A 16,267-nucleotide genomic window follows, 5' to 3' on the forward strand; every position below is an offset into this window, starting at 1 on the left:
CCTACCATGCATCCATTGGAGGCAAGCCGCCTTCTGTATACTCTCTGTAAGCTGGCTCCCTCCAGGGGTAGGGATGGCAATGGGATCTCCTCTCTCCAAGGGGTCTAACCCTCTGGCCCAATACGCCACCCTCTGGGTCAGGGACCAAGGTTCCCGCTCGTCACCTACGGTCAAAAATACACCAGGACCCCAATATCCTCCGAAAGCCTTATTCTGTCTCCGCCTGTCAGGGAGACCCTCCACACATACTCGGTCTCAGTTTCCTTAGCCTGCCTACTATATTTTTCCTGCAGTTTTGCCAGTTCAGTAACGGTATAAGATATCTCTTTAGTGGCAGCAGCGGGTTCCACATCTTTGCCGTCATACACAACTTCAGTTTTAATAAGTGGCCGGAGCTTGGGAGTAGGGTCAGGTTCTGTCACCAGCCCTCAGCTCCTCCCATGGATAGTGAGGGGCAACCTCCCTCGCAATGAGGTCGGCTTCTTTTGATAAGCTAGAAAATCCTGGGTCGCTCTCAAGGTCCCCAGGGAGCTGCAACTTCAGCTCTCTTTCCCTCACAAAAGCATCTCGCAGGCTACCCTTCAAGTTTTCCGTGATTCTTTTACCGTCTGCTAACGCTTTTTCAGCTAGCTGCCGTTTAACCCATTCCTTTTCCAGTTCTGCCTGTAGTTTTTTAACCAGCTCCTGGAAGGACTCATTTGCCTCCTGTTCAGCTTGTTTAACAACGTATTTGTCCTTCCGGGCAGCTATCAATGTAGCTCCCAAGATACTGCAAACCACAGCCTTTCCCTTGCCAGGCTTGAACGTATTTTCTTTTGCCAAGTCTCTTATCTGTTCTGCTGCAGTTTTCGCAGGCTGCCCGTGTCCCTCAGCCTAGCTACGCCCTTTTGGGGTTGGACAAGCTTCATAGCTCTTCAACAAATGCAACAGCGAGGAGTAGTCAAAAGCAGGCTTATCCCGGGTTGCCATAACCTACTGCCGGAGATTTCGGCTTCAACCAAAAATCAGTTCTCCTTTCTTCAGCACTCTGGCTGATATCCCCTTTTATGGAACCTCTTTACTGCTTCTCACAGATGCCAATTAAATGTCCCGTCCCACTTGGTGGGTGAGGGTGAGGTTAACTTTTTAATTCTCTGCGTGGTAATCAGGAGTAATGACAATTACTGTAGAGGTTCAAACAAATCACAAATTTACTTAAAACTCAGCAGAGCTACGAAAGATAACAGCTTGGCAAAAGTCATAATAACGTTCAAAACTTAGCAGAACCATGAAAGGTAATGGTTTAGCAAAACTTGTGACAATATTACCCTAATGTGCTAAAAATTAAGTTAGAGACTGATAAAGAGGAAAAGAAAGAGAGAGAAAGAAAGAAAGAAAGAGAGAGAGAGAAAAAAAGAGAAAAGATATCACCACCCTTGGATCCAGCGATGTTCTCTGCTCGTAGTTGTAGTCCTCAGGTGGTAGGCATGCGCCGAAAACTTGTGTTTCCCCTTTTTATAACCCAGTGTGCCCCCCTCATAGGCGGGGGTCTGTCATCACTGAGCAGGCGCAGTATGTGCTCAGGAATGTTCCAGAAATGAGTCGGTGGGTTGTGGGGGTCTTGGGGGTCTCACAGTCTCCCCTGCCACTTCGTGGTTGACTGAGTGAAGGCCTTTCATAGGCACGCACGCACAGGACACAGATGGTCTTTTGTCTACATGCTTCCGGAATAGGCGAACGAGCTCACAAGATGGTATCCTGCCTCCATAGGTTCTGTCCTTGGTCGAGTCGGATGTCTGCGACATTTCCTAGTTATCAGTTTATCCCCGCTTGGGTCAAGATGGATGTTTGCGACATTCACTTGTTATCAGAGCCTTACACCAGCCTGTGCCCCCTCCCTGGAAGTGTTCAAAGCCAGGTTGGACAGGGCTTTGAGCAACCTGGTCTAGTGGAGGGTGTCCCTGCCCATGTGAAGGAGTTTGGAACTAGATGATCTTTAAGGTCCCTTCCAACCCAAACCATTCTATGATCTTTCATGTTAGAGGAGGCAAAGAGAGCTGGGGTCCCTTAGCCTGGAGAAGACAAGGCTCAGGTAGGATCTTACAAATGTGTGTAAGCACCTGAAGGGAGGTATGAATGAAGGTGAGGGAACCACTCTTCTCAGTGGTGCCTAGTGACAGGGCAAGAGGCAATTGGCACAAATTAAAATGCATTAAATTCCATCTGGCCATAAGAAAACACATTTTTACCATTCTTTTACTAGGAACAGGCTGCCAGAGAGGTTGTGCCATCTCCACCCTTGGAGATATTCCAAACTCGACTGGATACGGTCCTGGATAACCAACTTTGCTTAACCCTGGTTGAGCAAGGAGGGTTAGACTGTAGGATCTCAAAAGGTCCCTTCTGGATGGACCTACCCCATTCACCGGACAAGGTTAGGACCAGTGAATCAAGGAGCAGTTCAGGAGAGAAGGACCTAGGTCTGTGTGGGGCAAAAGACTACCCCAAGTCAGCAAGGTGCTCTGTGGCAGCAGCCCACCATACCTTTGGCTCTGCTAGCCAGAAAAGAGCTCTCAGGGCCAGGAGAGGGATCATTCGCCCACCCTGCTCCACACTGGGGAGGCCACAGCTGTGGACTGGAACCACCTTGTGTCCCCAGCACAAGGGAAATGTCTATCAGAGGTCTTGGAGATGGTGAGCACTGGAACACAGGGCAGGTGGGGAGAGATTGAGGGTCCTGGGTTTGTCTGGCTAGAAGACAAGAAGGCAGGGGAGCATTAGTTGCAGCCTCACATTCCCCGGAGGGAGCTGAGGACGGGTTAGAGACAGACTCTTCTTAGTGGTGTAGAAAATAGAGAAGCTTGGCTATAAGAAAACTCATGTTAACTAGAAAGCTGCTTAAGGCCTAGAACTCTTTCAAAGCCTGTAATCGTGGGAAAGGAGTTTGTAACCAAGGTAATAGGTAATGAAGCTAACTGACCATGGCAATGTACGATGCTCCTACATTCCATGTACAGTCCCTACCCAACCGGACAATAGGCCTGGCATTATTAATCTTATGAAGTAAGTTGTTATGGACAGGTGTATCCCCAGCAAGGATACTGCGCATGCCTGCAAGAAGAGGGTCATCCAGCGAACACGGGTGTGTGACCACTGATGACCACCAGAGACCCCTTGAGGACCACTGACTCAAATCACTGAGCATGCGTGACGGGGAGGAGACTATGTAAATGAATTCCAAGAAATTATCATAGGACTGCCTTTTCTGAGAAAAAATAATGAATATGTATGTTTTGATTCTATATAACCTGTGTGTTGGTAATCACCTGTATGCACATTTGGTGGAGCTGTTTCCCCCGTGCATCCAGTGCTGCAATAAAGCAAACCCAGGGTAACTCACGTCTGGTAGATTTCTTTTACAGTGGTGCCCAGGAAAGGACTGAAAGATGATGGGCACAAGCTGGGACAGGGACATTCTGCTGAGGCAGAGGGACAAATCCCTTGCCAGAGGAGTGAGGCAGCTCTGGGACAGGGTCTGGTACTCGAAGGAATGGTTTGCATCTGGGGAAACTTTACAAACTGCCCTCCTTCAGGCCCTGAAAGACCTGCCCCAATTCCAGAGACAACCCTTACCTGAGCAGAGGGCAGACTGGAAGCCCTTGGATATGACTCCCCTCCCCCAAGTACCTCTTTGAGTCTTTACTGTATTCCCCAATGCAGTACAGCTTTCAAGAAGAATGGGGGAAGATTTGGATGAGAGAGTCTTTGTGGTACTCATATAGACTGCTGTTTCTCCATTAAAGTGCTGCCAAGAAAGACAAATGTGTGTTAATCCTGTCTGGTGATGGGACGAAGGGGATAGAAAGTTACTGTCTGTGGAAGGAAGGTGCCTCTGTCCTTTTGCCCTACACTGTCCTATTATTTCATGGTTCAGGTGTTACAGGTGAACACCTTTGCTGAAACCAGTTCTGGGGTTCTTAAACCCCCCCCTGTGATTTCAAAGAGATTCTAGTGGGGTCCCATCACACAGGATTCCAGTCTTAGATCAGGGCCCCAGGATTTGTCAATATGAGTGTCCTCAAGCCTTGTCCAGTGCTCCTTACTTCATCACACAGAAGAGCTCAGCTCCCTTTCAGCCCTTGGGGCTGCCCTTCACTCTACCTGGACCTCTCTGGACCACGCCAACCCAGCCTGGCTGTCAGCACTCCAGTTTCCTTTGTCCCTCTCTGTGCCCCTTGGGGCGGGAGGTGGAACCAAGGCCTGGGGTCTCTCCCACATGCCACTTACATCCTGGCCATTCAAAGCACTGTTGAACACGATCCTGCCGTTGAACCTGCCTTTGCCCTGGAAAGACAAATGTATGTCACCCTTTGCCCAGTGTGGAGCAGGGACCGCTCTACACCCTGGCCAATGGCCAATGTTCAGCTATCAGCCCAAACCTCTGCCCACACAAGTCCAGCCTGGGAACTGACTGCTCTGCACTTATCAGGTTATAGGGCGCTATAGCTTCCCCAGAGAAAGAGAGGTCATAATCCACCTGGGGATTAATCCCGTAATCCCCCTTGGAAGTAATCCCATAATCCTTTGGGGATTAATCCTATTATCACAATGAAAAGAATTCTGTAATGCCATTGAGGAGTAATATCAAAACCCTCCTGAGGTTAGCCCCAAGTGCTTCCGGAGCAATGGGACACAAAGCTACGGTCTGATCCTGTTTGTATATTGTGACTATCTCAATGACTCAGACACCTATTACTCTCCTAAGAGGTATTTCAGTGACAAAGCACCTGAGAGAGCCAAGACCAAACGTCTCTGTAAGCAAATGGCACTTGTTCCTTCATGCCCTGCTCTTTTCCTCTCCTCCCTTTGCACCAGTGTCGGATTTCTTTTTAATTTCTCCTCATTTCTCCTCCTTAATTTCACCTATTCTCTGCTTTTTTCAACCCTCTTACTCAAACTCTCTATTTCCCTTTTCTTTTTTAAGGAGACAGCTACACAGCCCATTGGCAACTTTGGCAGCTTTCTCCAGTGCCAGTTGGAGTTAGGAGGACTTAAAACCAGCACCCAGGAACACCCCTGTCCTCTTGACTCTTCCAGGAAAAATAAGCAAGCCCAGTACGACCAGTTAACTGAGAAAAAAGTATAGACAGCAGCCCCAGTGGCACTGGCACATGAAGACATGAAGAGAACAAGCCCGAGCAAGAGGTTGTTTCATTCTCCGACTAGAGCTTTCAGGGAGGTTCCACTAGGCAATGGGAAGGCCTATTGTTGGGGGTGGGAGTGGGGGGGATGGGGAGTGTTTGTGTTGCTGCCTGCTGTTTTCTACAGTAGGAGTATGCTGCCTGTGTGATTCTGTGCACTCTGTTCTAGGCAGTTTTGTAGCACCTGAGTAGGTGATGATAAACAGAAAAGATGTTCTGCTTCAGAAATGGCTGCATGCAAGGGACTGAAAGACTCTGGAAGATGAGTCTGCAAAAGGTTCCAAGATCCTGCCAGTTGAGAGGCACTACAAATATGAAATATTTTCACCAGAGCAACATCTGCTGCCTCTGTCTTCCATATCATAGCCTATGGAATTACCCAGAGAAACATTGCACAAAGAAGGGGTGCCTGAAAGTCTTTATTTTTTGATAATTTTTGTATGTCCAGTCCCGAAACAGAAGAAAATGATGAGGCGAAAAAGCAGGTCACGTAGAAGAAGAGTGTCTCAGTTAGCAGACATAGTTTCTTCAATCCAGGAGACATAATTGCAAACCTTGGTGTAAACCCCAGGATAGCCTTTCTGCGCACATCCAATACCCCAGGAAACAATGCCCTGGAGCTGCCCGTTGCAGACTACTGGACCACCAGAATCCCCCTGTGCACATAAAGGTTACGGATATTCAGCAAACGATACCAGAGTAAGTGATAAGCCAGAGATCCCAGAAATTGAGGGACCGCCATTGGGCTTTTTCTACACAGTTGTTGTACAAAGGTCATTTCTGATTACCCCTCTACACCTGACGCTACTGTGCCTTACTTTAGCTCCAAGGGCACCGCAGCTGAGGATGAGTAAGCTGCCTGTTTTTTGTTGGATGCAGTCCTTGGCAGATGCTTAGGATATGTGTGTCTTAAATATTATTCTGCCAAATATCTCCATGGAGCTAGGCACATGTAAAATGCAGAGCAATTGCCAGGTGTGTTCCTTTTCCAGACTGCCTGGATCTTGGCATACTGGCTATTCCATTTTCGGTGAGTCCAAAACTAACATTTGTGTCCTAAGCTCTAAAGTCACCGTGATTACTATTGACTCTTCGGTGCAGCAAGCACTCCTCCATTTTCAGTAGCCTAAGGCGCAGGAGGTGGCATCGTCTGCTTGTGGAGAATTAGGGCAGAGGTATTTGCTGTCTCAGAAAAGGGACAGTGACTAACTGAGTGGAACAAAACCCAGCCTCACTCCACAAGCAACTTCCACCCTAAGCCGCCACTGTTGTTCAAAAAACCAACATTCAGGCATGCTAGTGCAGTGACTATAGCAGATTCTCTAATATGATGGCCTCTTCTACTAGCGAAAGGCAGGAGAGAAACATATGGGAAAGGAGAGGCAGATGTTTTACCTGGCAGGAGTCTTTCCCTCCCTCCATGAATCCTACACATATCATGTTCTGGGTAATTTGCCCAGGGTAGGCTTTGGTGCACTCGCTGGAGGAGAGTACAGGAGCCTTCAGGCACTGCAAGGTGTCTGGATACAGATCTACAAGAAAATAGGGAGAGATGGTTGATGGCATCACCGAGTTCATTTCAGAGCCCGGAGAAGATCTTTCTTAGCAGAAAAGTAATGACTGAATATCCTGTTTCAGCGGTCGTCATTTTTCCTCTGAACAGTAACTGCAGCGTGGATTCCTTTTGTTTAGATGGAACAGATTCTACCCATGGGCCCACCCAGGTTCTACACTGCAGCCACGTTAATTTTTCTGATACCTAGAAAAATCATAAATTGGCAAGCGTGGAGCTAAGAGCTACTCTGGTAGCACATGGGCTGGAGGAAACCTGGGAAGACCGGGAAAACCATCCTTTCCTCTGGTGCAGGTTTAGTTGTCATCAGTGGGTTAGACACCATTCACCATCCACGCCTCTGACCATTGGTGTAAGAGAATGGAATTCTCCTGTAGTAACTTTAGATCTACAATCACAGATTTTGATCTTGTTCTCAGAGACCTGACAACTCTATTGATATTAGTTAAATTGCTACTGCTTGGCACTGCACAGCTGATAGCACCAGGCCACAAAATCTATGGCTTTGCGAACACGCTGGTGAACGGCGCATGGATGACTTATGCGATTCCATGTTCGTGACACAGAACAAGAGGAAGGACCTTCTAAAGGCCTGCCTTTAAAGCAGTTAAATGGTTAAGGCCTACACGGACTGATCACTCAAAAAGGCCTGTGCCACAGCACTTCTCTGTGCTTTACCCTGTACTGGTTGGAGTTAATTGCGAGGTCTTAGAGTGTCCCCCGGGCCCTCATGATGCTGTACACTCCCACAGAATACTCACTGGCATTGCTGAGTGTGTTGCCCCAGCCAGAGATTAGGCATTCGGTGCCTGTGGTCACACAGCTGGTAGGCAGAGGAACTGTTTGGACAGCTCGGTCGAGCTGGGCTGGTTTGGCAAGTTTGATGAGCATAATGTCATTGTCCAGTGTTGCAGAGCTGTAGCCAGAGTGGCGGATGACTTTAGCTGAACTAATCAACTGCTCCGTCGATTCTGAGAGGGCCAGGTTATGTTTCCCGAGCTGCACTTGGATGCGACTGGAAAAGAGAAGGAGTGGCATATATAATGGCAGTAAAGACTGCTACCAATAGGTTATAAAGAACCTCCCCGTCACTGTATGCACTCGCTTCAACAGCACTATCGTAGTAGCTGTTGTCATGCAGGCTATCTTTCTTGTCCTGCAATAAATCCTGGGGATCCACACTGAGATCACCCCCACCCCCTGTAGAAGTGGTGAATTTCTGCAGGTTTATTTTGTTGAGCCGGGACAAGTTGAATATATAACAGTGCTTTATACAACCATTCCAGAAAAATTCTGAAAACTGCTATCACCCTGACCTCATTTCTCTTCCCGTTCTCCAGTGACCAAGTTTTAGCAGGATTAATGCAATTTGTAAGAAATCACAGCCCGTAACTCATTGCTAGAATACTACGTTGTCATTTCAGAAAGTGCTCTGCATTCACAGAAACATTTGAAGAAGTGGAAAACCCCTCATGATGCCTCAGCCCAGTGTCCTGAATGAGCCACCCACTCCTTGCTTGTCTCCTGTCAGAACAGAGTCACTTACATATTTGGATCTCACAGCCCAGAATACTTGCTAGAAGTGAACTGGAAGAAAGAAATAGGTTACGGAATAATTTATTTTTTTAATTTTTTGTAACACTCACGACTTGTAGCAGTGAGCAGCTGACAGGACCCACTGGCTGTTGATGAGGGAACCTCCACAGAAGTGATACCCAGAATTCAGGGACACCTGATAGGGGACAGAGTTCTCTGCACAGGTGTAGCCTCCCACGATCTTGTCATCATCATCATCAGCGTTGATGGGGAAGGCAACTGGGAGATAGAAGTGGCATACGTCAACATCTGACATAAGGAATCTTGTGCCCCTGTGACTGAAACAAGCATCTCACTTGTAGGCTCTACTTCTATAAAAACTCATGGTAGCAGTGGTGGGCAAGTCTAATGGACATTCATTTGCTGCTCCCTAAAATAAGGTGGTCAGACTTAGACTGGCATCTCATGTATCTGCATCTAAAGCACTGGCTGCTAGTTCCAGGGTGAGCGTAGGAACACAACAATGCTCTTGCTGGATCGGATCAAAGGTGTGTCTGTCCCAGGATCCTGTCTGCAGTAGTGGGGGTCAATAGTGGACTGACTGTAAGTACAAAACAAGTCTGCAGAGATATTTCCTTGGAGCACTCGCCCATAGGCCAAAAAATTACAGCAGCATTCAGACTTCCTGAGGCAGAGGTGTTACCTTTGTGCTTCATAGTCCTTACAAGAGAAACAGTCTTTTTTGAAGCTATGGACACATTTCAGTATTCCTGGGTCAAGAACTGCTATGAAGGCATTCATTCCACATTTTGTGAAACAAGCTGTTATGAGCAGACAGCAGTGAAAAGAAGTTGCAGTGCTCTGCCTTAAAACTTTTGCAAGTTGAAACCGGACTTCACTTTCCCACAGTAGACTACCTTGCAAATTTGCTCAGAAAATGAGCTTCCCTGTAAGTTACAAAAATGGAAGTAAAAAATATACTCACCAGCCACACCAACAAAGGTGACAAACAGTATGTATTTCATGATCTGGACACAGCCTCAAGCCCGGACTGGTGGACTGGAAGCATGAGCTGCTAGAAATACATTTTTTGAAATGGCCTTATCTCTAGTCCAAGGTTTTCTCCAGACAAAAAGTACACAGTGGAAAATTTGAAGATCCAGACGTGGGCATTAACAGGTACTGGTAGAAAGTACAAATAACATATCAGTTAATCATAAACCTTTCCAAAGACAGAGAGCTATTTTAAATTACTTCAGCAGGCAACCTGCAATTTAAAAATACGTTTGGGCTTTGGAAGATGTGCGGTGGTTGGCCTGTCTCATTCTCATACGCAGCACCTGTTGATAGCAACCCTCAAACCCCTTTGAGAGTCCTCAAAGGTGCTGATGGTGCCATTCTTAAAAATGCGTATTTCTACCAGAAACTGAATATTGTAGGTAATGGACAGTAAGACACTATGCGTTTATTTTGAAGAAAAAAATCCAGACCCAAAACCTCTCAGTGTTAAGTTTGTTAAATTTATTTCAGTAATACCCTCTTCTGCTGAATGCTGCCAAACATTCCACAGACCCTTTGTAAGGTTTTTTTCAGGGTCATTCCAAAAATTCACTCCAGGGGTACATCTCCAGCTGCAAACAAGGCTCTCTTTTAATGCAGTGATGCAGACCGCTGGTGTCTCCAGGGACACGGGAAGGAGGAGGAGGATTGGTGAATGGAGAGCAGCTGTGTTAGGTATTAGCAACGGACAAGCAATGGCAGCTTGCATTTCTAGAAATCCATGTTCCTAGTTCAAGTGTTTCAGTCAGCCGCATCATCACCGGATCCAGATAAAGTAAATACATTTGTCCAGGCTGATGCAAGATCCTGGGAAAGGGAAACCTGGCGAGACCGTGGGCTGATGGAGAGAAAGCTTCCTGGGAGCATCGAGGGGAGGAGTTTCTGAGGCTAGACCTTGTACATCTCACAGAGCTCGATGCTGGAGGCACCACTGATTGTCTCTTCCCAAGTCTCTCCTGCTGAGAGCAGCTGGAACATCCTCCAAAGCTTCTGATCCTCCAGCTCTGCACATCCGAGCAAACCTTCTGTCACAGCCTCTTGCCTTGTCTTCTCTGCCTGCGTTCCTCTTTCCCCAGTGGCATGTCATGCTGCTTTTCTTCTATTTCCACCCATGTCAGAGACTTGGACTCTCAGTCTCCTAGAGAGACAGAGGAGGTAGGACATGACAGGGGTGTGTAAAATTATGAGTGGCCTGGGGAGACTGGGAAAGGATGCATTGCTTGCTTTCTCTTCCTGTATGAGAATTAGGGGGTAGCAAGCAAAGCTAGGGGGTTTGGCAGGTTCAAAACAAGCAAAGGACAAAGCCGCCTCTTTTAGGAAAGCTTTGAGTCCCTGTCCACAGTTTTTTTGTAGATGCAAAAGTTTTACATGGCCTCAAAAAAATGAGGGTACACATTTGTGGAAGAAAAATCCATTGAGGGCTATGAGGTTGAAAGACACCCCATCTGACCTCCCTTGTCCCCAGGAACTGCCTGATGTTGGACAATTCCCTGTTACTATATCCCAGTAAGGGACCAAAGAGAAGCGCAGAGCCCTCTGGACTCTCACCCATCTGCCACGGTGTTTCCTATGACCCAGAAAAGAATAGTCAGGGCTGCCAAAGTCCTGCAAAACAGTTTGGAGAGTTACCCAAACACATCCCTTCATCTGCCGGAGCATAGAGGGGGTCCTGGGAGCAGCTCAGCCCCTTTTGAGCAGGATGGGAGGGGTCAGGTCAGGGCTGACCTAACAAAGGTGTGTGTTAGAAGGTGGGTTTAGCTGACAGTACTGCTGTGTTGTTCTTGGTCAGGCTGAGATGAGAAGTGAGGATGGGGCTTAAATCATGGGAACATTTGCCCTCATGGTTCCTAGTTCTGGAAGGTGCTTGCTTGGGGCGTAAAATATCTAGCTTTCCTAGGCAGCATAAAGACTCCTCAGAGCATCTCTTTCCATATGACTTCTCTTGTGTTCAGGGACTAGGATCTCTCAGAAAGGATCCACAGGTAGAAATCCCCTCTGCCTTCCTTCCCCTATAGCTGGTTGCTGTATTGCTTGGATAAATCTTTAAACCTGACCCAGAGAGTAACTGATTGTGATGCACATTTCCTTCTCCAGCCTTTGAGCAAAATTTCCCTGCATCCTGGAAATTCTCCAGCTGCCTTGATACAGACTTTTTTCCTGCCCTCCTCCTTCTTCCTTTTCCAAAGCACAGAACCCAGGCATGTAGAGAAGGGTGTGGCCAAGGGAGGCTGTGGTGCCCAGCCTCCGGTTTTCAAGGAGAAGGGGTTGGGAAGCCAGGAGAGGGAGGGGCAGAGGGAAGGAGAAACGGAGAGGCTTTAGGGTGGTTGAAGACTCTCTCCAGGGAGAGTGGAGGGAGCCGAGGCAGGTCATTGTAGCCCAGACGGTCCAAGAAGAGCCAGGATCAACTCAAGGGACACCAGAGCTGAGTTATTCTGAGAGATGGAGCAAGGGGCAGCAAGCAAAAAATTAGATGAGAGGGGATAGGGCTGAAAAAAATACAAAGACCCTGCTCCGAGACTGGGATCTGCCAAGGGTCCCTTCCCAGCTGCACTTCTGACCACCCAGCTCTTCCCCAGTTTCAGAAGTGGAGTTCCCCACCCACTCCAGGTGTGACGGAGCTGGCCAAAACCAAACGCAGGGACAGATACTCTCCAATATTCACAGAAATCTGGGCTTCTCCATAGCTGTGCTGGGTGATAGAAAGATGTGTTATTCCTCTGAGGCCATGGGGCTTTTATTAGAGCACTCTGTTGGAAATGGCATAGTCCTGTCCATGGATCCCATGTTCCCAGGTAATATATCCCAGGATCCCAGGATTCACGTGCTCCTGGGTCACCTCTCCACGAGGCCCATGTCTCAGGTCCTGTGTCCCTAGGGTCCCCGGACCTCAAGTATCGTGTCTTTCAGGTTTCCTGTTCCCTAGTCCCATGTTTTCAAGTCTCCTACCTCCGGAAGCTCAGCTTCTGCACAGATTAGCTTCTCCAGAGGCTTCTTTTTTTTTTTTTTTTCCCCCCCCCTTTTCCAAAGAGGTGTGGAGGAGTCAGCTGTATTCTCCAAGCATTTTCTGGAACATTCCCATTTAAGCTTTGCACCAAGCAGGTTGGCGTTTTGGAGCTGACTTGATCCAGCTATCCTGCATTCTTCCCCACTGCTTGGACACCCCCGGGCTTTGTTCTGTTTGTGGGGACACTGGCTAACATTAACTCAAGCAGAAACGCCATTTCAACTTACGCTACTGCTGTAGAAACTGCCAGATTCTCCGATGTCACCATCAAAGCTACTGACAGTCTGCTGAGGAAAGAGTATAGGGTGGGAGGAGGGAACTAAAATATCCGGAAAACACATAACCAGATGTGGGAGATTTGCAGTCCCCTGCTCCTAGGAATGCCAATGCACTGGATGGACCTACCCCATGCTCAGTACTTCCCTAGGGCATGGAGGACCTTGACCTTTCCCCAGAGAATGTCAATCGCCCCATAAACCTCGGCCCTGATACCAGAGTCTCTTAAAATAGTTTTTGGTCTCTTTTGGCACGTTTTCTGCTCATCTCCCTCATTGCTGTGGAGCTGTGACATTTGCCTCCACCTGTGGAAGTCCCATTCAGCGGTCTCATCGTAGCCCTATTCCCTCCCCTTCCTGAAAATTGTTGCCTCCCCTTGTTTTGGGGACCTCATTTCCCCTTGAGCCAAGAGTATTGAAGGTCACGTCCACACAGAGTCCACCACTACTCACCACATTGCTGCTGAAGCTGCTATCGCCTTTGCTGTTGTTACTGATGCTGACAGCATTCTGAAAGAAGTTTGGCTGAGTCCCTGGCCGAGTCTTCCTGAAAACCCAAACCCCCGCTACTTAGACATCTGTGTGGGACAGACACCTCTGCCTCCAGTCTAAACCTCACTTTCCCTCTCCGTGTTTATTCCCAGGCACTGTGGTACCTAGGGAATCATAGAATCATAGAATGGGTTGGGTTGGAACGGACCTCAGAGATGATCTAGTTCCAAGCCCCCTGCCATGGGCAGGGACACCCTCCACTAGACCACGTTGCCCAAAGCCTCGTCCAGCCTGGCCTGGAACACTTCCAGGGATGTGGCTGCCACAACCTCTCTGGCCAACCTGTTCCAGTGTCTCACCGCCCTCACAGTAAAGAATTTCCTCCTAACATCTGATCTAAATCTACTCTCTTTTAGCTTAAACCCATTACCCCTTCTCCTATCACTGCACTCCCTGATAAACAGTCCCTCTCCATCTTTCCTGTAGGCCCCCTTCAGGTACTGGAAGGCTGCAATTAGGTCTCCCCGGAGCCACCTTTTCTCCAGGCTGAACAACCCCAACCCTCTCAACCTCTCCTCACAGGAGAGGTGCTCCAGCTCTCTGATCACCTTCGTGGCCCTCCTTTGGACTCGCTCCAACAGCTCCATGTCTGTCTTGTACTGGGGCCCCCAGAGCTGGACGCAGTACTCCAGGTGGGGTCTCACCAGAGCGGAGTAGAGGGGCAGAATCACCTCCCTCACCCTGCTGGTCACACCTCTTTTGATGCAGCCCAGGACACGGTTGGCTTTCTGAGAAAAGAAAAGGTGAGAAAAGCTCATCTTACCTGAGGAGCTGCCATGATGCATCCCAGCACCGGGAGACAAACAGTCAGGAATGTAACACAAATTTGCCCCTCCATTGGTCTTCCCTCAGACTCGGGTACCTGTGCCCTTCAGGTTGAGGCTTTGCTGGATGCTGAGCCTGAGGCTGGATTCATAAGAAACAGCCAGATCCTGCCACCTCAGCCCTGTCTGAGCCAAGCCCTGACATATCCCCACCAGGTTTCTTGGTACCGCCAGTCTCTGCCATGGCTTATCACCTATCGCTCTCTCTACCACTCCCTTTTTTTTGTTTTCTTTTCATCCACATTCTCCAGTTTCTCAGGGATGCGAGATTTTGGCTCTGAGACTTCAAGGCCATGCCAATGAATTGCCACAGTCCCCAGTCAGTGGCTCATAAGCGAGGCTCTTCCCTTTGTTCTGCTATGGGTTCTCCAGGGAAGGAGTCCTCTCTCTCTGCCCTAGTGGGATTTCCTCTCTTCCAGCTTGTGCACATGGGGAAACTGAGACCAGAGTAGGATCTTCCTGAAGTACAGGGTTCAGGGCTTTGTAGCATTTACCATGATTTGGCCCCTGCCAGGCACGGACAGAGCTGCTGCAACCCCAGACAAGGCATGAACCACAGTCCATGACAGCAGGAAGGGCTTCCTCTTCCACAGGGGTGACTGTCCTATCCCAGAGCTAAACTGAAATCCCACAGGCAGTGAGGTGTGGGGCCAGGGCGAGCGTGAGCACACTGACTCCTACCCTGTTCTGTCTCCTAAGCCTCAAGTTCTGTCACTTCTCTTGAAGTTGGGGTAAGAACTGAGGCACCCAGGTCCATAAACCCACATGGAGAGAGAACCCAGGCATTCTGCCCCTCTTCTTGACAGCAGCAGTGAGTGGTTAGAGCCAGCCAAAAAATGACCCTGCTGGGAGGACACGAAGAACTTTGGCTTTATTGTGATGATTAATAATCTTTGATTACCGTTGTGGTTCCCTGTTTCCCAGTGGAGGAACTCCACTGCCCTGATTGTCAGTGGAGGGGCCATGGCTGAGCCAGAGTCACTGCGAGGTGGAGTGTAGTGGTCAGAGGGTGAGCTGCAGTGAAGTCTTGGAAACAACCCCCTTTTCACAGCAGAGCCTGCAGTCCCCACGGTGCCTCTCACAGCAGAAATCAGCAGAACCAACAGCTTTTCAGCCTCCTCCAGGTTCCCTGCAGGTGAAAGAGAGACATTGGTGACACTCCAAGGAGAACAGAAGAGGGAGCTGGCATAGGACTGGGAGCCAGGACACCTGTGTTCTCACCTCAGTGCCAGGTAGCTACCTACCTTAGGAAGGGACTAGAGGCCAGGTGCCCATAGGGCTGTGACTTGATCTGCTAGGCAACAACCCGTGAGACCACAGGATGGGACACAGACTTGGCCATGTCCACACTGTTATTCACATAGATAAAGCTTCCCAGGAGCATAAAGGGGAGGAGTTTCTGAGGCTAGTCCTTGTACATCTCACAGAGCTTGGTGCTGGAGGCACCACTGATTCTTTCTTCCCAAGTCTCTCCTCCCTGGGAGGAGCTAGTTGAAAGGCATCCCATCTGACCTAGGAACACCAAGTCCCCGGTTTCTGGAGGCCAGGAGAGTGTCTGGGGAAGAGTTTTGCGTCTTCTGCTCTTTGCATCTGTAGTTGATGGTCAGAGAGGTTCCTGGCTTACGATGTTCCAGTGCAGGGGGTCTCTAAAGTGTGGTGCATGCACCCCTGGGGGTGCGCCAGACAATCCACTGGGGTGTGGGAAGAAAATGCTAGAACTTCCATAGTATATGCATATAATTATCAATTACTAAATATACATATACTGGAGGTATTCATGTTCTCTCTGATTTCTTCACTACCAGGCTTCCTTCCTCTCTTGCTCACCACTGGCTTCCCCCCAGCAAATTAAAATTCTGCTGACACTCTGAACTGCATTTGCCATTTTCCATTTCTCAGTCTACACGAAAATGTGCACCATGTACTTTCCACCATGACACATCTGTTGCATCCTGTTCCAAAGGTGCCATGGAAGTGAGGGCGCCAGTGTGAAGGCTGCACACATTTCATTGGTCAAGTTCTTCACCAGATTCTGCTCTTCTGTTCTCTTCCTTACTCAGGGTAGTAAAGACAAACCCTCGTGTTTCAGAGTAGCACAAAAAGAACTCAGGGGGACATTTCAGGAGTTGCTGTGAATACTTCTGAAGTTTCAAACTCTTTTGGCTCATGCTAATTCCTCTGCAGCACATTGGATGCTACTGCACTTTAAGAGAATGGATTCAGACTTGGTGCTGTGAAACTCAATTCTCTTTCAGTTACTTTCC

General features: G+C 48.5%; 1 protein-coding gene and 1 gene segment (V, D, J or C); one reads left to right on the forward strand and one right to left on the reverse strand.

The window, feature by feature from the left end:
• The window catches only part of LOC129197818 (T cell receptor beta constant 2-like), a 54,599-nt gene that overhangs the window by 12,438 nt on the left and 25,894 nt on the right, over positions 1-16,267 (forward strand).
• On the reverse strand, positions 5,584-9,433 carry LOC129197830 (trypsin I-P1-like). Its single transcript, XM_054806616.1, has 5 exons — positions 9,275-9,433; positions 8,400-8,568; positions 7,515-7,768; positions 6,576-6,712; positions 5,584-5,836 (listed from the first exon to the last, which is right to left on the reverse strand). The coding sequence occupies exons 1-5, from the start codon at positions 9,312-9,314 to the stop codon at positions 5,687-5,689; spliced, it is 750 nt and encodes a 249-aa protein (XP_054662591.1). The 5' UTR covers positions 9,315-9,433; the 3' UTR covers positions 5,584-5,686.

Source organism: Grus americana, chromosome 1 (assembly GCF_028858705.1).
Source record: "Grus americana isolate bGruAme1 chromosome 1, bGruAme1.mat, whole genome shotgun sequence".
In the NCBI taxonomy this organism is placed as follows: Eukaryota; Metazoa; Chordata; class Aves; order Gruiformes; family Gruidae; genus Grus; species Grus americana.